The sequence below is a fragment of the Triturus cristatus genome, chromosome 8 (assembly GCF_964204655.1).
Source record: "Triturus cristatus chromosome 8, aTriCri1.1, whole genome shotgun sequence".
Lineage (NCBI taxonomy): Eukaryota > Metazoa > Chordata > Amphibia > Caudata > Salamandridae > Triturus > Triturus cristatus.
Genome location: NC_140591.1, coordinates 396,186,439 through 396,212,271, shown reverse-complemented (window position 1 = coordinate 396,212,271; position 25,833 = coordinate 396,186,439). Strand labels below are relative to the sequence as shown.

General features: G+C 44.9%; 1 protein-coding gene across 1 annotated transcript in view; it reads right to left on the bottom strand.

Moving 5' to 3' along the window:
* The window catches only part of COG6 (component of oligomeric golgi complex 6), a 472,069-nt gene that overhangs the window by 212,367 nt on the left and 233,869 nt on the right, over window positions 1-25,833 (bottom strand). Inside the window, exon 11 of the mRNA XM_085621768.1 lies at window positions 18,217-18,281. Within this exon, the coding sequence (XP_085477894.1) occupies window positions 18,217-18,281 (65 nt within the window). The remainder of the gene's footprint in view (window positions 1-18,216; window positions 18,282-25,833) is intronic.

Here is a 25,833-nt window from a genome sequence, read left to right as displayed (position 1 = left end):
TGTGTCCAGAATATGGCGGCCAAACTAGTCCTGTCCAGACCACAAGACTCTCCTGCATCATTATGTTTAGCTGAGCTACACTGGCTTCCAGTGCGGCAAAGAATACATTTGAAGTCTTTATGTATAACATTTAGGGCCTTGCATGGACTTGGCCATAAACCTCTACAGAAGAAAATGGTCTGGTATACTCCCATCCGAAGCCTCCGTTCCTCTTCCGCTTGTTTAGCGAAGGTTCCCAAGTTTAGTAATGACAGAATGGGAGGGAGAGCTTTCAGTGTTGCTGCTGCAAAACTGTGGAATGAACTACCACTTGACATCAGACGATGTAACACTCTGTCTCTGTTCAGGAAGAGGATCAAAACATGGCTATTTCCCAGAAATTGATCCTGAACCTGTGTAATGCTGTCCAGAAACTGATCCCCTGATTTTTTTGTTGTCTATGAGAATTCTACCTGTTTAGCCTAATGTTGGTTCACGTTACGTTCAATAGCACCAGGGTACCAGCAGGGTGATTGTTGCACTTTATAAATGTCATATACAATACGAAACAAATAGAGCATTTGTACAAAAACATTCTTAGGAAACTATACATGTTATTAGCACTGGCATAAATTGCTACTATATTAGGGACGCTCTAATATATGACCAAAGAGACCCAATATATATTCCAATGTCTAACTTTTATTATATTAGAAAACAATTAATAAATATATACATAGCAATCCATATACAATATATCTTCTTTACTTCTTCTAAAACAAACCATCCATACCAATACTCATGTAGGTCTCAATCATACAGTCATGCATCCTCATTCATTCTTCTATATTGCACAATGGGACATCACAATGAATTATCTCAATATACATGTATCATGATAACATGCTGTTCTATTTTCAACAATATTCAAAACTTAAAAAGCTAATATCAAATAGTAGGAAACTTCTTGTATATGATGTTGACGCCTGTCTGCAAAGGACAGTATTGAGATAGCAGGGACTATATGATGCATTCGTTTTTATTAGGTCGAGCCTAGCGCAGCGCGCATGCGCTTCACTAGGAGATGACCTTTTGGAATCGGTCTGCACTTTCCTAGCACTCGTGCTTGTGGCGGCATCCACCTTGTGGGAGCGAGCAGCGGTGCGCAGAGGCCATCTGTTTCTAATTAGAGTGGCATTAGCACGGCCGCGCGCGCTTGTTTACATTTCTCTACTTTCTCTCCCCTGCCGGTCTCACCCTCCCTCTCAGGCGCCCTGTTTCCAGCTCTGGGTCCCCCCATCCTTTGACAGGAAAGCGAAACATTTTTCTTATAGACTTCGTTCTCTGACCGCCGCCTCCATTCCTAACCTTCCTTAGCCCTACCAGTCTCTGATTTGCCCCTACACATCTTATCCTTCGGACACGGCGCTCCGGATTTCGCACCAAATCTCCCATTAATCATCCACAGGGTTGAATTCCGATGAGATCTTCATAAGGCCAAATAAATGCAGTGTTTTCTGAGACTGTCTCCCTGACATTTGCGGCTTATAAATCAAAAGGGCACTGTGTTTTTAAACTTGTTTACGGCAAAGCAGTCCTGCTTTATTGTCCTTACAGCTTTCACGAGGAACGTATTCTGCTGCGATATTAAAGAGCAGTAGCCTTCCTTCTAAGCACTCGTTGATTTCTGCCGACGGCTGCAGTCAAGGCGCAATTGTAGTCTGGCTCCGTGTTTTCCCCGTTTAATCCGAGTTATATGGGAAGCGCCCCACGCCTTTGTAGTGCAGATATACAACGCCTCCATTTCCTTATTTGCTACAGCATTTCAGACGGTCTTTCGTGACCACACTGGACCTGGAGCGGCTCATTGAGAAGATACGGCTTCCCTCATTATCCTCAGGATATTTACCTCCTCAAAGGCGCACCCTGTTCTGTAATAGCTGACAGTGGCTCTTACCATCTTAATATTACACTTTAATTTCTGAAGCCTTTCAAGGGTCTCAAAGCCCAAAGGTGTTACATTTCTCCCCCTGTCCCTCTGCAGGCATGTTCTAATGCAGCGGTTCTTATATCCTTTTGACTTCCACGGACCCCCAATGAATCACTGTTGGAAGCCACGAATCGCCACCTAAGCAATTTTGACGACATGAAAAAAAAATAGCCAGAACTATAGTAACAAGTAGACATAAAAAAATTACAACATATTTTCTTTAATACACAAACAAATCAAAATTTTCATTTTAATGGTCAGATTGGAGCTTTTCAAAAGGAGATTTTATTTTTAAAAGATTAAGTGCTATCCTAAACTCTCGCACATCACTTTATCTTTTATGCACCTAATGCAGCCTTTCTTTTTGTTGGGGCACACCAGTGCTCCAATGAGAACACAACCAAGCACACCACCACTTACTGAACATGTGCTGCTCCAATGAATCAAATGAAAGATTCCAACTTCATTTTTAGTTTCTAATGGCAAATTCTTGCAAAGTTACTGAGCTTACGTTTTTTTAATGTGTTTTGTTATGTATATACTCAAGTACTCTAGTAATGATATGTCCTTCTTACCCGTTTCTGATTTGCCTCTACACATCTTCTCCTTCTTTCAATCGTTCTTTTATACCATTTAATGTAGTTTGGTCATTTTTTCTTTAGCATTTTTTCCTCATTTTCCACATTTATTACTACCTTCATCTCACACTATTAATCTGTTCATCTGTCCATTTTATCGCTGCTCGTAATGGTTCCCATTTAATACACCTGTCTCTTTTCCTTTGTGCCTGCTCATCACTCCTTTTCACTCAACCATCTCCCTATATACTCTACTAAAATCCCTGCCTCCTTCCTTCTTTTTCCCTGCACTATTCCTTCCTTTCGACGTCCTTTTTTCCCCCCATTCTATTCCTTCTTTTCGCCTTTCTTTATTTCCTTCCTTCATCTTTATCCCCACACTATTCCTGCTTTTCGTCTCTCATTCCTTCTTTTTTGTCCCTCGGACTATTCATATTTACATCATTCTTTCCTTCCTTTTTATCCTCAGCATAAATCCTTCATTTCGCCCTTTTTTTAGTTGTTTATCTGTTCATTCATTCATTCCCCCTTATCAGACACAGTTCTTATTTCTTTGTATCTCTCTTTCGCGCTGTGTATTTTTTACCCTGTTGTTTCTTTTCGCCGCCCTATATTTACTTCTTACTTTACTTATATTTGCTTACTTTGTTTCTCTATTTCTCTTTTGCCTTTTATTCCTTCAGCTGTCTTTCGCTAGCCTTCGTTCTCTCTGTTGTTTTGTACTCTTCTGTCTGTATCCATTTCCGTCACTCGGTCTCTTTCTTTTCCTCTCCTCTTTCTTCCTCTGTCTCGCCTTATTTTTCGCTGCCTCCTGCTCTCTCCCTCCCCCACCCATATCGTTGTCAGTGTCCTTCCTCCTGTGTATGCATGTGCTGCATGGCTAAACACTTAAAAGGTCCCAAAGTCGAGACCTATTGGTTATGCCAATGCTTGTTGATTATGGCTGTGTGGTCCACTACGCGTGTTTTGGCTAGTGAGCCTTCATCAGGCAGCCATGTATTTAAGAAGTAAGTCATGGTACTTCATTATAGAAGTATCATGTCCTAATATAATATTTTGATACCACAGGTGGCTTTTCTGGTCTGTAGCTATATCAGGGACTGTGATGATCTGGTTAGTGGCGTTGATACAGCTAAACAAGGCCGGGTCTCATAGTGCAGGAAATTACTCTGCCTTTGCTTTCTCTTCTGTAATGGCCTGGATTATCCAATACCTCTGCTCATATCCATAACCATGCTATGTTTGTAGCCAGCCGGCCGAACAAACAATAGGTGCGTCTCCGTAGAGGAAAAGAGCATGTCAGGTAGGTCTGGGACATTTACTCGCATTTCATACACTAGTAGCAGCACAGGGGGTAATTAGTTTATAAAGAAAACTCGAAGCAGACTGTAAAATAATCAAGACATCTACATAATCAAATGCAAAAAACTCTTATGACGAATGACCCATTAATCGCTGAAGTTTATGGAGCACGGAGTGTGACGCTGGATGTGGAGTGACTTAGAAGACAAGAGAGAAGGAGGTGCAGTGGCCAAGAGAGAGGAGGAGGAGTAGTCATGCTATAAGAGCCAGCAGCACATGAATCAAATATGCTCAATTTCTGCACTTCAGTGAGGAATTAGTTGTGGGGGTCAGCAAGATTGCAACTCTTGTTGAACCAGGCCAGAGCTTAGTTTGTTAAAAATAAGTGCCAGGGCCCTTTTCTGGAGGCCACACCTTGCACCATCCATTGCCCCTGCCAGCGTTGCCAATTACAGTACCGACACAAATACTAACTATTACACTCCTACACATGTGATAACTCAGACTATTCTAGGCCACTCACAGCTATAAGAATTGTGTGGATGGCAAGATTTATATGTCTGTAGTGTTTATTGAATTATTAAACGGTTGTTGGCCTTATATCAAAATTAGACAAACAGTGCCACCATGTGACAGCATAGATGGCAGTGTTAACAATTAAGTGCCGGGGCCACACACCAGAAACCACCTGCTCAAATTAAGTACTGTATTGGGAAAAGTACAGGGCCGCACTGTGAGGGAAGTAGACTCTGAAGCCTAGAATTAAAAAAGATCAGAGTGATAGAGTCTAAACAAAGAAACAAGGCAGATGCGAGCCATTTTAGATCACTGACTGATCTTCATTTTCATTGGGAGAGGATAACCTCATTGGAGCAATAATAGAACCTTCACATCAAAGTAATAATACTGTTTATTGTGCCTCAGAATCAGGCACGAAGATGCAGCCAGTACAGCCTACACATTAACTCAAACAAGCATGCCCCTAGATCCTATGTCTAAATGATAATAGGAAAAAAACTGAACGCAAACACAGATGCCCTTCCATGCCAGCCAGTAACCTTCTGTAAATAAAGAAAAGAGCAGGAACATAAAACTTCAAATTACGCAGTAAGGCTATGAAATGGCAAGCTGCAACAGATCAGACTTGTTTCTTCACTTCTTCTTTTCAGAAAGCAGCTAAAGCAGCATTAAGGATTCCTCCCTACCAGGAGCTATAAGAGACATCCCCACGCAACTTGTAGAGGCACTCAATCACCCTATCCTCTACGCTAATGTGCTCACTGCTAAATTGTTTGTTTGGGAGTTAAAGCCACCAGAGTTAAGAAGTTCAAAAGATCTGGTCTACCGTAGGGTAGTGGCCTAGAAGGTATTGCAACATCACAAAGATATCCAACATGGGGAACATGGCGGCTGCGCGTGAGCCGCGCTAGTCCAGAGCTCCCGGAGCTTTCCGTTCCAGTCACTCGATGTAGGGAATTTGCAGAAATATGAAGAGAGAATTGAGCAAGAAGCTCAGATTAAAGTAACTACCTGCATTTCTTCGCTTTTATACCCTCCGATTTGCGACGAGTTTCCTACGGGGGGAACGCGACCCGGGCTGCAAGCGTTTGTACGCCTGAATGTGCGGAGAGGAGGCGGAGGCAGTGACACGTATTCCCTCGCCCCCCCGCCTACTGTCAGCCGCGCTGGAGCTGCGAAGAGGGCGTAAGGCAGCAGCGCGAGGCTCTCTCAGGGGGAAAGAGAAAAGCATTGGCAACTTCTTTCGGCGAGTGAGAGAAATCAATCTCTCCCAGGCGCGGGAACAGGACCAGGAAGAGGACTGCATTACCAGTAAGGTGTTGGAGGGGGGGGAGGCGGCTCGTGACCTGGATCAAGAATCTGGAAATGTATTGGAGGTCAGGGGGCCGGATCCTTCTCTAGGGCATCTGTCGGGCCGTTTCCAGGTCCTCCAAGACCTACAGGATTTACAAGACCCACTAGATAAGTCCCCCCCTGCAGCTGTAAGTCCACCATGTACAGAGATTGGAAGAGCAAAAAGGCAAAATAAGAAGGGGATCGCAGTGGATAATAGGAAGGTAAAGTCTATAGAAAAAAACAAAGCGGCCTCCAGTATAGCAGCCTGCCGGAGAGATACCCCAGACACCAATCCACCGCATATTCCGCATATTTCCACTGCTATTGCCAATACTCCGTCCAGCGAATTGGTGGCAGGAGATTGCTTCTCAAGCGGGGACTCTGCCTTCCAGGTTTATCCAGTGAAGGGGAAGTCGATTAAATCCAAGAAATTAAGAAACAGGGCCAGGGGGGCTACCAGTGTTGTTAAAGTGACTCCGTCGCTACGCTCCTATTTTAGGATCCAACCAGAGGTGTTGGTTGTGGGTGTTCAACCCGAATCCTTGGTGCAGTGCTTGCCTGATGTAACCTTGCCCACAACTACAGGTTATTGTTTGGGCACTACTCTCAATAACAGGATGGAGCCAGAACAAGGTTTAGTTTCTACCCCTCAGCAAAGTGAGTCAGGGGTGTTCCCAGAGGCTAGCAGTAGTTCGAGCAACGGCATTTTGGCCAATCTTGTAAGCAGCAAAACGGACGAGGAGCAAGATAGAGATGGACATATGTCGCCAGGCCCGTCAGGCTCACAATCCCCAGCCCTACCAGCAGGTCTGGAAGGCCTTTTTGCTAAATTATCTGCAGATATAGAAAGGGGGTTCGCTGCATCTGCAGTGAATCAGGGGGAAATAAGGAGTTACTGCGAGTCTCTGGAAAAAAAAAGTAGATCTTATAAACTCCAGGACCACCGCCCTTGAGAATAAAGTGGATGAACTAAAAGAAGATTTGGGGCAGGCAAAATCGGATATGCAATCGCTGAGGGTTGAACATCGGGACTTGGGAGAGAGGCTCGAGAAGATGGAAAATAATGCACGCAGAAACAACCTGCGGTTATTGAATGTTCCTGAAGGCTGTGAGGGGTCCGATATACGTACCTATATTGTGTCTCTACTTAAGGCCTCGTTACAGCTTGAAGACTCGGAGGAAGAACTTAGTCGTGATATACAGAGGGTACATAGGGACCCCTTCCGCAGGTCACCCAGCAGGTCTAAACCCAGAAAAATCCTCATTAATTTTCTTACATTCGCTCTGAAGGATAAGATTCTTAATTCTGCTCTGAAATTGAAATCAGTGCGAGCTAAAGATTTTTCCTTCGAGATACGGTTGGACCTTTCACGATGCACGGTGGAGAGGCAATGGGAATTGGGCAAGAGGCTGGAAGAGTTCAAAAAGCTGGGGGCAGTAGCTCAACTAAAGTTTCCGGCTTTTTTAAAAGTCATGTATAACAACAAAATGCACAATATAAGATCGGTGCAAGAAGCAGATGAGCTGCTCAATAACATCAGTAAAGGGGGGTCGCAGTAGATCTTTAAGTAGGTCAGCACAGTGTAGTCTACTATAGGTAGCTAGTAGGTAGGTAGGTAGGCAGGTGTAGGAATGGGCTGTTCTTATTCTCTCCTTTATAGAGAAATTAAAATACTTTAGACTGTATGTGTGAGAAAGTTTGGATGTAGAAATAAGTAGAATTGGAATTGGAATTTGAACTATTAAAGTGTTAAATGCAGTCTTCTTTTTATCTTTCTTTTGCTTTCTGTTTACATGACGGTTATCTCCGGGATGCTTTGCCTGGACTCCATCTGTCCAGTTAATCGGGGGATGGGTTCCCAGAGAGGGGGGGAGGGATAGGGGGGGGACACTGGGTTGGGTTAGGGTGCAGCAAACGAAATATTATTAAAAAAAAAAAAAATCCTCATTCTCCACTTTGTGTTGTTTGTACTTATGTTATCTTTAGGAATAGTGTTTGGAGCTGGGCTGGGTTATATACATCCTCAGATGACTTAATATGAGCCCCATACAAATTTTATCCTGGAACATTAATGGTTTACGAACCAGGCCAAGGAGAGATAGGATATTACAGTATCTCCAAGATTCATCGGCCCAGGTCTTGATTCTCCAGGAAACTCATCTGGTGAAAGAAGAGATATCTTCCCTCCTTTTCTCCCACCTATTAGACTACACTGAACCGTTAATTTTAGCTGGGGATTTTAATATTGTCTTAAATCCTGTGCTGGATAAATCTCTAAACAGTAGAGCTGTGACCTCTTAGAAATCCCGGGAATTCCTTTTGGAGGTTATGGAACAATTTATGTTAGCAGATATTTGGAGAGAAAGGGCGGGTTCACAACCAGGTGTGTCGTTTAGAAACTATAAATATCAACATCAATCGAGAATATATTATATACTAATAAGTAACTCACTGAGAGAAAAAGTCAAAGATATTTCATACTTGGCTAATCATCTTTCAGATCATTCGGGGGTTTTGATAAGTTTAATTCATTCAATGGTAGCTCCCGTTCGCACCTGGTCGTTTGACCGTTCTTTACTTTCAATAGAAGATGAAAAAGCTTTCTTATTACAGGAAACGGAATGGTTTTTTAAGATAAATTTAGGGTCAACCCTAATAACTAATGTATGGGACTCCTTTAAGGCCTTCCTACGGGGTCAGATTACCAGCAGAGCCAGTTTCTGTAATAAAAGATATAAGGCGGAGATTTCATCTCTTGAGGGAGAAATAAGAGAAGTAGAGATCGGACTTTCCTTTCTCCTGAAACCCAGGAGGAACAAAAAACTAAATTGGGTATTCTAAAAGGGCAGCTGGAGAACATCCTCCAATCCAGGCTTATACGTAGATGGGAGGCTAGTAAAATAGCCCATTTTGAATATGGGGAGGGGGCGGGTAAGCTTCTTGCCTGAAAGCAAAGTCTGACCAAGCAAGAAATAACATTAAAGAGATTATCAACGAAAGTTTAACCTTCTCCTCAGATGGGGAAATTAGCCAGGTCTTCCAGACTTATTTTCAGGAAATTTATCATGAAGACCAAAGGCTAGATCCAGCTAGGGCTCAGAATTGGTTAGGGAATATTCCCCTTCCCTCTTTTGGGTCAGACCAACAAAAATATCTGGACCAAGCTTTTACTCAAGCGGAGGTTAGAGAAGCTATTCAACGTTGCAAAACAGGGAAAGCAGCAGGCCCTGATGGTCTTCCATCGGAGATTTATAAGCTGCTGGGAGATAAGATAGTTCCTGTTTTAACGCAGTTGTTTAACTATGTGTTGGAAGTCGGTTTAGGGCTCCCAGCTTCATGGAATGATGCTTTAATAATCCTCATATTGAAACCTGGGAAGCCTCCATCAAGCTGCGGGTCATATAGACCCATTTCGCTTTTAAATGTAGACTATAAGATTTTTACCTCTATCATGGCAGCGAGATTGGGTCTTATGATAGGAGATGTCCTTCACCCAGATCAGAAGGGGTTCGTCAGGAACCGACAGCTCTCAGACCTTACGTATGATTTAATTGGAGCTGTCGATCTTGCCTCTGCATATTCCCTCCCATTAGTGGCTATGACATTGGATGCCACTAAGGCTTTTGACAGAGTAAACTGGATTTACCTGACAGAGACCCTGAGGAAGTTTGGTTTGGGGGAAAAGTTCTGTCATATAGTCCAGTTAATTTATCATAGCCCTACGGCTAGGCTACTGGTTAATGGGAATGTAACAGATCCATTTAGTATCACCAGAGGCACTAGACAGGGCTGCCCACTCTCCCCGCTTTTATTTGACCTTTACATTGAGCCATTTGCTCAGCGCCTCAGGTCAGATGTTAATATTCAACCTTTTAAATATGGGGAGTGGGAGAGGAAGGTAGCCCTGTATGCCGATGACATCTTGATTCTTTCATCTGATTTACAAACAGCATTCCCTACAGTGATTGGCCTAGCTCAGGATTTTGGCTCTGTCTCTGGATATGAGATCAATGCAGCAAAAACAGAGCTTATGACTTGGAATATATCAGAGACATACCAGCACTATCAGCCCAGCTCCAAAATGAGGTATCTGGGAGTTTACGTAGTTCAGGATATCACAAAGATCGCTGAGATTAATCTGGGTATAGTGGTAAAGGAATGTAAAAGGCTGTTGAAATCTTGGGCTATACTTCCTTTGACCATTATTGGAAGAATCAATCTAATCAAGATGACAATTTTACCAAAGATCACATTTCTTTTTAATTGTATTCCCCTTTATTTTGAAAAATCCATGATTGATAAACTTCAGAGGGAAATCAATTCGTTTATTTGGGCATCTAAATCACCGAGAATCGCGTGGAAAAAGTTGAGGAGGAGAAGAGAAAAGGGGGGCCTGGCGCTGCCGGACATTCAACTGTATGCTTGGGCTTTCCAACTCTCACACTCACGCATGTTATTGAAGATGCCTGTGAATTTTGGTAGTGGCGGGATGTTTTTGGGCATGCTTAGGGGTGCTAAATTGGCAGAAGAGGGTTTTCTATTTAAATTTGGGGACCCGAAGTTTTTAAAAAAAATTAAGCTGAAAGTTCTCCAAGGTGTAGCCCAAACTTGGGCTAAGGCGAGAAGTGCTGTAGGGCTTGATTATTTTTCTAGCTTGGGCCCTCTATGGGATTCCCCTGGCACTCCAGAATGTCTGAAGGATAGATTGGCACGACCCTTGAAAGAGACAGGGCTGGCGGTTTGGGGAGACCTCCTCGTTGGAGGCACCCTTATTTCCTGGGAACTTCTCCGGGATAGGGTTGGGGGAGGTCTGTCGCGGTTCAAATATTATCAAATCAAGAGTTGGTTCCAAACTGGTTTACGGAAAATTGTTTCGGATAGTGGCAGCATTCTAGAACATCAGCTGGTAAATAAGCCCCCGGGCAGGAAAGAAGTTTCCTTTTGGTATCAAAGCCTTTTGGACGAAGTAGATGGCGAATTCAAGCTAGCCGAGGAACTATGGGGGAGCTCTTCACCTACACAAGATTGGTCTAAACTCTGGCAGAAATCATGTAAGACTCTACACGAAGTTGTGAAACCAGCTTGGTTAAAAAGGAATCACCTATTTACCATCCATAGGGCCTATTTTACTCCCCATAAGTTGTCGTTAATTTCCAAAGGGCCACCAGTTAGCTGTAAAAAATGTGGTCAGGTATCAGCTTCAGACATACATATGTTCATGGAATGTCCCGCCCTGGCCAGCTTTTGGAGAGAGGTTGGCGACTTCTTGACGAGCGTATTGGACTGCACTGTTAATATGAATTTAGCTTTGATAATATTTGGCCTTGCAGATAACATCAAGGGCCCCGCTGAACTGCTTCTCTTTTACTCCATTTTATTAGCTAGGAGGCAAATCTGCATAAAATGGACTGAATCAAGTTCTCCTACTCTGCTGGACTGGCAGTCTTCAGTATTAGCAGTTTCTAAATTGGATTTGGCTAGACAAGGGAGTGACAAAAAGAAGGCCTTTTGGAAGCCTCTGCAACTTAGATGGGCGGACCAGATGACAAAGTAAAAATCATGGAGTGTTTTTTTTTTTTAAATAAACCAATGATTATGCCATGTTAAAACTCTTCTAGCTAAAGCCACGTACCACCAGGTTTTGTGGTGGCCTTTTTGGCGAATGTCATCTTGCTCTAAGAGCTTGGGAGGAGAGATCTCAGCGGCTTTCATGTTGACCTCTATGGTGCTTCTGATACTAGTAGGCGGGCGTCCACTTCTAACAGCCTAAGTCCCTCAGTTTCTGAGAGTAAGTACAGACACCTTGAGCGCAATTTGAAGTGAGATTAATGGCGAATGAGGATACAAAAAAAAAAAAAAAAAAAAAAGATATCCAACATGGCCAGAAGGAAAGCTTCAACCTGCACAAGTTTGTCCGACAGACCAGTGAATTCCGAATGGATTTTTTGAAGTTTCAGCATCAGCTTTGATAACTGGAATTCGTGGAACTGTGATGTGATTCCGAACACTCTACGGATCAGAATCATTTCCTCGAGGAAGAGAAGGATGTAAACTTCCTTTGGGGTGTTTTGTGGGAAGACTTCTTGGGAACACGTTCCCAATCAGGAGACCTACCTGTGGGGAAGTAGTATGCTTTTGCATGGCCCTGCAGGCCTTGACTGAAAGTTGATTTGCCCCCGGTGCATCAAGAAACATGAGCCTCATGCTGCAGAGTCGTGGTCATAATCAGTATCACATGCAGCTGTCATGTGACGCCAGTGGTAACATCTGCTTACGGCACTTACGACAGGGCTTGAAGTTCAATGACGCAATCCATCTCGAAAAAGCAGTAGCGACCACCGCCATGAATATATAAACAGAGGCTGCTGATGGGTGAACAGACCGGCAAGGAAGAGCAGCGGTGGCTGCCATAGGTTATCAGCAGGAACCTGAATCTTGACAAACTAAGGCGGGAAGTGGGTGGTTGGGGTATAATGATTACAAATCCTCTCCAATTACATAATATGGAGTATTAGTGTGTCCAGAGATGCGATGTTTAGTGAGATTGTTGATTGTATAATACAGCAAATTTTGGCCAGTATGATTGTTGAGTGATGCTGAGTGTATGGAAGCATTCCCCTTTGAGGGATAAAGGTTTGACTGCACTTTGGGTTGAAACTAATGGTCAGTAAGACTGATAAGTGTTAAACACCTAAAACGTTGGCCCATATTATTGGTGAATGACACTAGGTGTAAAAATGCGTTCCCCTCAGCGAGATAGCGATTCAGCTGCAGTACGAGCAGGAACCTGTACAATGATTTAGAAGAACAGGAATTGGCCTGATAACTGCAATAAAATAACCTGGAATAAACAATCACAGTTATAGAAGACATGCGTTTAGGTAGTATAACGTATGCAAAGATGGCAAGTGAGGCTTGGTGCACCCTAAACATCGGCCCTATGATACATCCAAAGCAGCCAATTAATGATGAAAAACAAAAATCTGCCTAGAAGAGTACATTGGTGTAGCAACCATAAACAGACTGATGTAAAAAAAAAAAAACACAATAAAGTCTGACATACAAGGCCCCTTTCAGTTGAGCTTAACATGATAAAAGACAGTGACAATAAATTATGACTTGTGTATTTGGCAAAACAAATGAATTGCACTCACACCATATTTAAACTGTTTTGAATTGTTATGTAGGCCATGATATAATTTATAAAGACCAACAGTTATGTCCCAAGAATCTCTGTAACTTTGACTGTGATGGGCTGTGACCTGTACCTCTTACCTCACACAAGCGTGCGACTACAGGAGAGTTTCCTACCCAGTGTGTCTGCATGGCCTAACGCCCTAATAATATAGGGTAACTAACTGTAAGAACCGTGCATGTGTCACTGATTTGTTTTACAAGTAAATTTTAGTGTGATGTGATATCACGGGTGTATCACAATAGGTGCTTGCATGTGCAATACAGGAGAAAATTCTGACTGGCAGAGACAACAGAGCGTGTTTCTAGAATGGAAATTTCTCATTAATTATTTAAAACTGTACGGCTATAGTGAATCCACTGCATACCACATTTTTCATATTGTATTTATCCCCAGGTGAAGATGGTAGACTGACAGGTAAGACCTACTCTTACCTAGAGTAAGACTAGTACCTTGAGTGACTGGCTTTAGGGGTACCTGAACTGCCCAAGACCCTCTTATGAGACTGAAACATGTTGGCAATTATGCTTTGATGTGATGCTTGAAACATAAGCTCTCGGTAGCATCCTCACATTTTGAATTCCAAGTGTACCACATCATTAAGGAAATCTTTGAGTTGACACTTGAGTTGCTTTAGGATTAATTAGAACCCCTTGATGACCAGAACAGTGATCTTCTGATCCCCTCCCCAAGGAGGTTGCGACCACCTTGTTGGTATCATCTTAACATGGTGGGGTTGGATTGGCCAATGATGAAGCATGACACAAAAGAGTGGGTGAGGCCTTTCTGACCAATATCTTCATGCTTTCTTATAGTAACTATCCTGTAGCACAGTAATGTCAATTCATATCTGATAAAATACAGGGAGATAATTCCTACCTTTTCGGTTGTGTGATACATGTTATGGTACAGTGGATGTGTGGCAGGTAGACCTCTAGCTCTTTCATGGTGTAATTCAGACTAACAAGATTAAGCCTTTTCCAAGACAGTGTTAACGTAGGTTGTACTATCACAAAATGTGCCACACCACACTGAGTAATTTGCCTTATTTTATCATATAATTAAGTCAACCCTGCCACATAATTTGGTTTACCCCAACTCGCATAATTCCAGTGGCCCTGGAGAAAAGTTAGGAATAACACCACAGCAGAACGAAAATATAACAAATCACTACTAAGATATAAATCTTGAGTGTATGTTTATTTTCACTTACTTTACTTGCAATGGCAAAATCCTTCACACAGTTTCTGCAATAAAACTGTTTTTGTGTCTTAATTACTGTGTGATGGGACTTTGCGAACCAATACAGTGGGGTTGGGATGTTTGGTACCCCTTTTATTTTTACACATGCACAGTAATAGCGGCCATCGTCCATGACCTGACCCCAGTCCCCAGGCACTTAAAGTAGCCCAGGGTATTGCTATAACAGATGAAAAGAGACTGAGGGGGGGACCAAAGGTCACATAAAGGGAAGGCAGAAGAGGGGACAGGGAGGCTAATCCCCCCGGAGGGGGGAAGGGGGAAGGAAAGGCCAGTTCACGGAGGGAGCCAGGAGGGAACCCCGCACCCAGGAGGTTGACGAGCTCTCTGATAATAGGCGGGGCACACCGCTGCAACACCCACCCTGCTCCGCCAGCGCCATGCGACCCTCTGCGTTCACACATCCACCCCACTTACTCGCATAGCATTTTGTGACATTGTGGGATCTAGGGCTTCTATTGCCTTAAATTGTTCCATCAGTTGAGCCCAGTCCAGTGCTATCGGTCGTTTCCTCAGGCCCCGGTATTCCTCCTGGTATAATGCCTCCCGTTCCGCCCCTGCCCACCTGCCCACCTCCTCGCGCCAGGCTTTAATTCTCGGTGCCCGAGCTGACTTCCAGTGTTTCGTTATCATGCGCTTCGCCAAGATCAGAACCAGCCCTGCGAATCTGCGCATTAGCTTTGCCTTTTTGGGGAGGGGAAATAACCCCAGAAGACAGGCTTCAATGGTGTCCCAGGGGGTGCGTCCCGTTACCGCCGCAAGCTCCCGCGTCACCTCAGTCCAGAACTCCCGCAGCCTGGAACAATTCCACATCATGTGCAGAAAGTCAGCGTCTGGCGCGTGGCACTGCGGACATGCCGCCGATGCCGAGGGGTACATCTTACGTATTGTTGCAGGGGCAAGGTATGCTGCATGAAGTATGAACAACTGGATTGTCTTTAAACGACAGTTCCGCAAGACTCTACGGGGATGGCCCAGTATTCGAGCCCACTCCCCATCGTCCAGATTCCGTCCCAGGACCAGGTCCCATCTCTGCCTAACCTGCCTCAATGAGACCAATAAATGCTCTCTCAGGCCGCGGTAGAGCCAGCGTACTAAATATCGCCCGTGCCCCATGATGTGTAAGGACCTCAGTAATTGAAAGGTTGGGGGCTCCGTGCGAATAGCAAACCAATATGTACGAATGTAACGGACTATGGTCGCATGGGTAAGGAACAAGGCGTCGGTTACCGAATGAGCAGGCACGAACTCCTCATGCTGCATCAACTGGCCATCAAGAAAGAAATCCCCAACCGATTCCACTCCCTCATTAGACCATCTCCGCAGCTGGCCCCGGGTCAGCACCCCCCTCCCAGTCGGCAAACCGCAGAGGGGGACATTCGGGGCATAAGGGGACTGTATCCCCGCCATCCTCCCCGCCCGCCTCCAATACTGGAAAGCTACTCTCCACAAGTAAGGTGCATCTCGCAATTTAGGGGCCCCAGGGCATAATTGTGACTGGAGCGTCCCACTTCGCACCTGTTCTGGGGTATAGCCGATTTCAAATAGGTTTTTACCCGCCAACCAGTACGCCAGCCATTGCAGCTGGCCCGCAATACAATACGACCTAAAATCTGGTGCCCCCAAGCCGCCGAGCGTGGTAGGTAGCTGCATCTTAGCCAGCGCCAATCGGCGCCTACCTGCCCCCCATACCAATGATAATAATAAGGTATCAAGCAATTTAAAAATCCAAGCTGGTAGGACAACAGGTATATTCACAAAATAGTAGAGAAGGCGGGGCAGCACTACCATTTTTGTTACAGCCACCCGACCCGCTATCGTCAATGGCAGTGAAGTCCAGAAGGCTATCTGGGAGCGCAACGAGGAGATGGTACGAACTACGTTACCTTCTATTGTATCCGCATCCGATCTATAAACATGAATCCCTAGATATTTGAAAGTGACCGGCTTAACCTTAAACTGCAGGTCTCCGAATTGCAGGTTAGGGGCCATTGGAGCATTGTAAAAGGCAAAGGCCACAGACTTGGTAGGGTTAAGAAACAGGCCCGACAACTCCCCGAACCTGGCGAAAGCAGCAGCTATTGGGTGTTTATCGGCCCCCAGGTCACGGAAATATAACAGCATATCATCGGCGTATAGCGATATAGAATGGGTCTCACCACGGAGAGGAATACCGAGCGGGGCCATTATCCGCCGCAGATGTTGTGATAGCGGCTCCAGGGCTAGGACAAATAACATAGGGAATAAGGGGCACCCCTGTCGGGTGACCCGGGATATCAAATACATAGGAGAGATGGCCCTACCCGTCTTGGCACGCGCCGTTGGCTCGGTATACAGTAGTTTAATCCATGCGCAATAAGACTGGGGCAGACCTAACATGGCTAACGCAGCCAGCATGTACTCTCAACTGAGGGTGTCGAACGCCTGGCGCACATCTAAGGACAAACAGCCAGCCCGCGGGAAAGATGTCGACACCGCGCGCATCAGGGCATGCAACCGGCGGATGTTTAACGAGGTGCTGCGATGGGGAATGAATCCACATTGACCTGTGTGGATCAGGAGAGGCAGACAGGGCAGTAGTCGCGCCGCCAGCACCTTACTGAGTATCTTGTAAAAAGTATTTAGAATTGAGAGGGTCTATACGACAGAAGGTCCGTCGCTACCTTGTCCGGTTTCAATAAGGATGTGACGATCGCCTCTTTAGTAGTGTGCGGGAGAAGGCCCTTCTTCAGAGAAGTAGTATACAGTTGTAGCAATCTCGGAACCAGCTTATCCGCAAAGGTGGAGTAAAACTCCACTGAGAGGACATTCGAACCCGGCGTCTTGCCTCGGGCCAAAGCTTTTATTGCCACCCTAATTTCCCCGGCCGTGATCGGGGCAGCCAGCTCCTCGGCCATTGCATCCGAGATCTTAGGCAGTTGAACCTCTGCCAAGAACGCATGTACGGGCGCTAGATCACCCACGCGAGGGGCCGCATATAAACGAGCATAGTGTTCCTGAAAAGCCAGATTGATGTCCCTCTGGGACGTAACTAAATTATTAGTAATGGTGTACACTGCCAGGACTGGTGTAGGGCTCAGTGTCGGTTGGATCATCCGCGCCAAGAGGGTACCTGCCCTATCTACCAACGTGTGCGTTCGTTGGGTATAAGCAGCAAAATCCAACAGTCGTAAGCGCTCCAGCAGCTCAGCGTATTTAATCCTAGCAGACTGTAATTGCTCCGCACCGGCTCAACCTCTAGGGCCTGCAGCCTCCCCTCCATATCCGTAAGTTCCCTAATCACCTCCCTCCGCGATCCCACCACCGTTCCCATTGCAACCCCATGGATCGTCACCTTGAAGGCCTCCCATTCAATTGCTCTGGACGAGGCCGAGCCCTCATTGTCAGCAAAAAAGGTGTCCACAGCTGTAGATAGTGCATGCCGATATACCTGGTCCTCGAGCTGTAGCGGCTGCATCCGCCATACAAGGATGGGAGTCAAGGAAGGGCCCCAAGTTAGTCGCATTTCAATAGGATTATGATCGGATATTGTCTTCCCCCTGAACTCACAATGTAGCACCGCCGTGGAAAACTCAGGGGAACAAAGAAAGTGATCCAATCGGGTATGTAGCTTATGGGGGTAGGAATAAAAGGAGTATTCCCGCATATTAACATGTAGTGCCCTCCAAACATCTATTAGACCCCAACCCTGTGCCCAACGGGTAAGGGCTGCCGCCTGCGTCCTCGCTGCCGTATTGAGCAAAGGAGGGTGGGAGCGATCCAGGCCAATGTCAAATACTGCATTAAAATCACCGCCCAGCATCCACGGGACATGGGACCACCCCGCAAGAGCCCGAGACACCCGTGCAAGGAATACCTCTTGATCAGTATTTGGAGCGTAAAGGGAGCCCAACACAACCTGCCTTCCATCAAGTGTGCCCAGCAAGAGGACAAACCGTCTGGCATTAAGTAAATGCACCCACTGTAACACACGTTTTCACTAAAGTAGGATAAAATTAGCAAATTAATGTAAACAAAATTAGAAACATTTTAAGATATTTTTAAAATAACGTCTTACCTTTAGCGGCCGACAGACACCTTCAGTGATATGCCCAACAACTTCCTGAATATTTTCTTCTACGCCTGTAAAGAAAATGATGTATATCATTGCACTGTATTATACTTAGTAATTAAAAAGTACCTTGCTGAGGCTGGTGTGCCCAGAAGCATGTGAGACAGAAAAACTCTGCCACTGCACAAGATATATTTCACACATTTGGCTGAAAAGTAATACAAAAAGAAAAAAAGAAAATTGGACCTCTATGTGTAAATACAACAGATTAGAATCATGGTAGGTCTGCCTAAGCTTTCATCCTTCGGCTGCTCATAACTTCAGTACATCTGAGCTAGGAAGTACTTACCATAATGGTGAAGACGTCAGAGCTATCTCTCACGTTAAAGAACACGCAGGGTGGCTCGGTTGGCAGAGCAGCTCCCAGTAGGGACCAACAGAGTGTTTCCATAGGTTGCAAGAATGTCATTAAGGTCTCAGATTCTACACGTCACTTACACCTCAGATGGCATACCGAACCCTTAAGAGGTATCCATCATTCAAGTTACGTAGTTCTCAGTGAAGTCTAAAGCACAATGCTAACTCTCTGGCCGCAGTATCTCCATAAGGCCATCCACAGTAGCTACAGAGCACTCAGAAATGGTGTAAAGAATTGAGAAATCTCTCAGGTCGCGACGCTGTCAGCGAGGCCTTAACCAACAACACTACCTCTTACGATATAAGCTGCTTTAAGTAACGCTATGGCGGGCAAATATCTTAGAGCCTCAATTCCTATATAGTTTCAAATAAAACGTGCTTTTTTTCAGCACCATAGAAAATGATTTTGCAACATGCTTGTGATTTCTAAAATAATATTTCTCTCCTGAAAAACACTTTTCAGTTTAAACTTGCATCTACGTCCGGCAGATTATTACCGTGCGGTCCAGGTGCCCCAGGCCAAGCTGGTTATTAATGGACCGCAAATGATCCTCGAAACCTGTTCCTTTCCCCACTCTGTAGCTGTCCCCCTCTTATGCAATGCAACGGAACCTGCCTTGCGCCAAATAAGTGTATTTAATCAAGTTTGACTGCTTCTATAAACCTGATGCAGCCAGACGTTACGAGGGCTAGATTACGTTGTTTTAAATTTGCGTTACGTGATTGTTGTGTTTTTTTGTCCACTTGCGGGTGCAACTAAAAGATGTCAATAAGGGTAAAAAGTGTTTACGTTTTTCCCTGTGGTAATGATGTAGGTTATACAGTCAAACGGCTCTACCGGCATGTCCCGTAGGTTTTGCAAGGAACACCTGAACGCAACATGGTGGCTGCCTGTCTGGGCTATTTTACAGGGAGTTGGCAGCATGACGTGATCAACAGCTATGACTGAAAGATGAAGAGACTAGTACGAGGTTTGAGTGGCGGCGTCTGCTCAGGATGGCTGGAGAGCATGACGGTTCTTGAGGATACGTTGTCAGGATATAGCTGAGAGATTGGCTCGTTTGATCGAGAGCCTCTCTGGATCGGTCTGTGCCATAGGTTGTTTCAATGTGTCTTCTAAGGAGAGAAGTAGTTCTGCTTTTGAAGGAGACGAGTTGGAGCTGTTGAGTTTTGCTTACCTGCCCTTCTTTCATTTCAGGGTCAATTAGTTGTGCTCTAAAGCTGGTTATTTTCATGATTTTTATCATCTGGACTAAAGCCATTTTGTTTCACCAAATTTTAGGTAAACTCCAACCCAAGTCAAAAGCATGGAAAGTGGGTAACGTGCCACTGCCTGTGAGTCACGGGAGGGCTAGACATGTCCCAGAGACAAGCGTATGGCTATATGTTCTTTTTTATTACTTCTTTGACAAGTGTCTTCTATTAATTCACTTTTCAAACTTCGGGTGAAAGATAGTTAATTAAAGTGACTGCAGCTAATTGGTTCTACCTCTTGGATATTTCCTATCAGTGTTTTCTCCCTCACAGGTTTGGTAGGGTCTGATTCAGCACTCAGAACAAGGCACCCTTTGTTCTCCAGTGAATCATATCTTTTTGTGATGGAATCCCATCTATTGTGTATTCATTCCATATATTTTTTGGTCAAGCCTACAAGACAGTGCAAGCTCCCTGGTTGCGAACAACCTCTTGTGAGTTTAACTACAACTTGCAGTAGGCCTACAACTCAACCATTGCTTACTATTGGTTACCTTTATTGTCAGCTTCAGTAGCTTGATTCCTATTCGATGGCTTTCCTTCCTCATCTCGTGCTTGTCTGTTCCATGGAGCATCACCTCTTTACCATGCTTTTGAGTGGCTGGATTGTATCCTTCTACTGTTCACTTTAAGGGAACTACTTTTTTCTTTTTGGTTATCTACTTCATGAGAGTGCCTGTGTTTTCCAGCTCGTTCTCTTGTGAGATCCCCTGCCAAATAACTGCCCTCCTCCACTTTACATGTTGCTTTCTCCCTCACGTGTTGAAACCTCCCTCACGTGTTGCTACCTCTCTCTCTTGTATGCTTCGCCGTCTGCTAAATTTCCCCACCTCTGTGTTGCTCTCACTCATGTGCTGTTTTTCTCCTTTACTATCCACCCGCTCTTGCTTCCCCTAACCCATATGTCTGTTGCTCCCCGAACTGCTCATACACTTTTCATACTTTTTTTATTTAGTTTTTGTTTTGGAGCACCAGGCAACTTCTATTTGCTGCTGGGCCGCTACACAGTGCAGAAAGTGCTTGCTCGGTAAAAAATATTCTTTTTAAAAAGAAATAAAATCTACCAATCCAAACAGTGTCCACCATCTTGGATCAGTAAATAAGAAATCAATACATATGGCACCTGCGTCATTCCACTGGCACATGCATGTGTGATGACTCATGGGTGCACCAGGGGAAATAAGCGATCGCCAGCAGCGGCCGTGTCAGCACGTCTTTTACATTTCTTTTTGCTTTTTCCCCAATGCAGCACAGCATCAGCAAAAAAGCATTGGTAAAACCAATAGGTCAGCAAGGAGAGAGCTACTGGCTTTGGCCAATGCTCGTTTTACCTTACAGAAAGCTGGAGGCATGTATTTAGATTGTTTGGAAATATCTTGAGTAAGCAATATTATCATGCCATTCTAATAGAAATACATATAAAACAATCACTAAAGAGACTATGACGTCCCATAACATTAAAAAAGGAACAAGAGTCCCTTCTTCTGCTAACAAAGTAAGGCCATACCCCCGCATGAGAGACAAAATACAACAAAATCCTTAGCCTATTGTAATAATCTGGGTATCTTGTTTAGCCAGTCAGTCAAATATCTTTATTCGGCTCGAACAAATCCATAAAAGCACAAATTAAATCAAGTGTATAAAAACTAGCAATATAAATAAGATTAAAAACAAAGTTTTAAAAGACACAGCCCCAAACAAAAGCAACCTGAAACATTCAACATAGTACATTACAGAGGCCCATATCTATTTCTAATTCTCAGCGAAAAGCGAACAAAGTTGGCCATTGCAATGGAAAGTTCCAAATTACACAGTTTTTAAAATAATTTAAATGTCACTCTGTAAGATCAGAAATTAGATCTACAAAAAATTAGGATAAAAAAAGCGCTTTCAGTGAAGGGAAAATAATTGACAAAAAAGTGTAAAGTGCATGGTGGTTTGTTTGTTTGTTTAGCAATATGGTCACAGGGGCAACTAGGCAGTGAAGTATTCCAATCTACATACTAGTTAACGTAGTGAGTTAAAAGTGAAACCTGGTCCGATAGTACCAGCAATTCAAGCTAAAAAATGTTATTAGATAAAATTCACATTCCAGCGTTGTTTTAATCAAATTATAGTTGGTTCTACTACCGAGTTTATCGAAATGTGCCTGGTGAAGGAGGCCCGCCTTTCTCTGAATACACCTTGGCAGCTACATCATGCTTGATATTTGCAGGATTAAGAAAAAACTCAGGGAAACCTAAAACCCTCAATAATATCATTAATCCACGGAATCGCCAGGGCGTAATCCTGGGAAAGACAATCGTCCAACTTAATCATGTCCTTGAGAGGGGACAAACCCACCTCATAGTGGCCTCCCGCGCCGGGACACTCCTGAGTATCCGCACGTGTTACAAATGCATTATAACATAACATATATGAAGGAGCAGATGGGGTGACTGTCAAAAGTCGATGTAAAAATGTATCCTCAACCCTCTTCAAAGGCCCTGCACCATTGTGCTCCCAGACGCCAGTGCCATGAGAAGCTATAGGGGTACACTTGCTTTTATAAATACTAATCAGGTTGCGGACCGGCTTGTGCCCTAGTCGGCGCGCAAAAATAGACTCCACAACTCTTTAACATCGGGCTGCCCTACTATTACAAAGGGCACGGCTGTTTAAATGATGATCCACTGGGAGGCCTAAGTAGTTAAAAGATTCCACCCTGCACATTTCTAAGACTCCCAAATAAAATGATCTGGTTTTGATATGATACAGGAGATGGATACATCATAATCTAATATTAAGTTAGCTAAAACCTGGGACACCATAATAAAATCAATCTCATTACCCTTCAGAGCACCACTGTATGTGTGGAGGGTAAAGGGGCTCCAAGTACCTTATAATCTTTGGCAAATACCAAAGGATGGCATTTTTTCTAATAACGCCGGTTCGGACATATTGGAAATGTTGCCGCTTCCATGGACAGATCATGCAGCTATCATTTTCACGCTTTCACAAGTGTCTCAGATCCAGGCTGACTCCAAGCCAAGGGACAAGATTGCTATCCGGGCATGGAAAAATATAGATAGGTCTGAGATGGGCAATTTTCTAACCTTAATTACCCCCAGCATTCCAGCTGATGTAGACAAAGCAGAGGAGATGTACTCAAAGTGGATTGAGAGGACCTGTGATAAATTTGCGCCAGTTAAACTTTTTACTCCTAGGCGGGCTCAGCCCTCTGCCCCTTGGTTTTCCGATACTCTGCAGAAACACAAAACTGACTGCAAGAGGCTTGAGAGGATATGGAGGAATGGGTACAGTTCCAATAATAAAGAAAAGTATAAAGAGAGCCTTACTTTCTATAAGAAATTAATAATAGAGGCCAAAAAAGCCTACTTTGCTGATCAGATAAAGAAGGCCAACTCTTCCTACAGAGAATTGTTTAGGACCATTACGAAGCTTACGATTCCCACCAAACCCATCACACACAGTAGTCCGGCACTGTGCGATTCGCTAGCCACCCTTTTTCTGAAAAAAGTGGAAGGGATTTTCTCCTCCTTCTTCAATTCTCAAGGAGAGGCAGGGGAAGCAGCAATTAGCCTCGACTCTAGGGTGAGGCTGGCTTCGGATAGATTAGTAAGTTTTAGTCCGCTACAGACGGAGGAGGTCATTGGCTTTCAGCGGACTGCCCGGTCGGGAGCGCCTAGTGATCCCTGCCCGGTGGCGGTACTTAAAATCTGTCCCGAGGTCATTGCTACTACACTTACCCCAGTGTTCAACACCATCATTGATTCGGGTAACTATCCTAGGAGGTGGAAAGTCGCCTCTATCCTTCCATTAAAAAAAAAAAACTAGTCTTGATAAAAATGACCCCAATAGCTACAGCCCCATATCATGTCTTCCGCTTCCAGGTAAATTACTGGGGAAGGCCATAAATAGGCGATTAAGTTCTTTTTTTCAGAGAACCAAGGCACTCGACCCCACGCAGTTTAGGTTTCGTGCAGGACACAGCACGGAACTGGCCTTGATTAAGGCCACGGAGGAGGTTAGAGTTGCGGTTGACCAGGGAGGGGTGGCTGTCCTGATTTTGTTGGATCTGTCATCAGCCTTCGACACAGTCCATCACGGGGTGCTGATGGACCGGTTGTCGCGGGCGGGGGTGGAAGGCACTGCCTGGAGCCTTATGAAATCTTTATTGGCCGACAGAATCCAGACAGTTGATCTGGGGCTTGATAAGTCCAAACCCTTTGCCCTCCCTTGCGGGGTACTACAGGGCTCCTTCTTGAGCCCCACGCTTTTCAACATTTATGTCAGCCCGCTGGCAGCCTTGATAAGATCTTTTGGCCTGCAACTCACTTCCTATGCAGATGACACACAAATCGTGTTAGCCATACAACGAGGGTCGCAAGTGGATATGGCCGCGAGGTGCCATGACTGCCTGAAGACATTGCGGGCTGGATGGCCTCGAACTGCCTCATATTGAATGCAGGAAAGACCGAGGTCATGATGCTCGGGAATAACCCTAACATCTGGACTCCGGATATGTGGCCTGATGCATTGGGGAAGCCGTACAAAAGGGGGTGGTGATGGACGGAGCATCAGAACCAATCAAACACTCACACCCAGTCAACAGATCTGGGTTTGATCCATCACCGTTCTTTAGCCCACTCTGCCACCCCAGTTCAGACATGGCCATATGCAAATCAGTCTGACCCTGTGCCTCATGGGAACAGTCCAACCCGAACTGCCAAGCCATGCCTTCCCTGGACCGGAAACAAGCTTCCTAGGACTTGTTTCTGGCATTTCAGCGGTCTTCAGCCAGGCTTGCTTGAATCCAGTGGCAAAGTGAGCAAGGGACTCAACGTCTGAGCATACCCTGCCAACTTATGGCGAACAAAGCGGTACAAAAGGGGGTGGTGATGGACGGAGCATCAGAACCAAACAAACACTCACACCCAGTCAACAGATCTGGGTTTGATCCATCACCGTTCTTTAGCTCACTCTGCCACCCCAGTTCAGACATGGCCATATGCAAATCAGTCTGACCCTGTGCCTCATGGGAACAGTCCAGCCCGAACTGCCCAGCCATGCCTTCCCTGGACCGGAAACAAGCTTCCTAGGACTGGTTTCTGGCATTTCAGCCGTCTTCAGCCAGGCTTGCTTGAATCCAGTGGCAAAGTGAGCAAAGGACTTTTGTACCGCATTGGGGAAGCCACCAGTCCCCACGTGCAAGGGAAAGAATTTGGGCGTGATCATGGACCAGAAACTGGATTTTGGGGAGCAGATTAGTGGAGTGGTTTCAAAATGCTTCCATATCCTCAGGATATTGAGAAAAATAAAATGTTCTCTTCCAGCCGATGGTTTCAGGTTAGCAGTCTCAGCCCTTATTCTGTCGCTTTTGGATTACTGTAATAGTCTGTACTTGAATCTGGAAAAAAAAAATCTGTTGACTACAGATGGTACAAAACGCGGCGGCGAGACTGCTAACAGGCATTCCAAGGTTTGCCTCTGTACGAGAGGGACTACGGCAACTGCACTGGCTGCCGGTATCCAGACAAGCTCAATTTAAGTCGCTGTGCACGGTATTCAAAGCATTGAAGGGCAGTGGCCCAGAGTTTTTGAATAGGTGCTTCGATTGGTATGTGCCAGGGAGAGCAGTGCGCTCCTCCGAAAGCAAACTAGTGGCGGTGCCCAGAATAAAAAAGGCCAGTTGGGGAGGAAATACCTTTTCCTATGGTGCAGCGAAAGCTTGGAACAGCCTGCCGGCACATTTTAGGAAGGCCGAGGAGCTCCTCTCTTTTAGAAAGGGGTTGAAGGCTTGGTTATTTAGGGATTAAGCCCCTAGTACTCCAGGGAGTTCAGTGTGCAGCGCCAGGACACCCTTGGGTATAAGTGCGCTTTATAAGCTCCTAATAATAATATTAATAATACCAGGGATGTAGTGAGCATTCATCTATTCAGAGCTCCCCA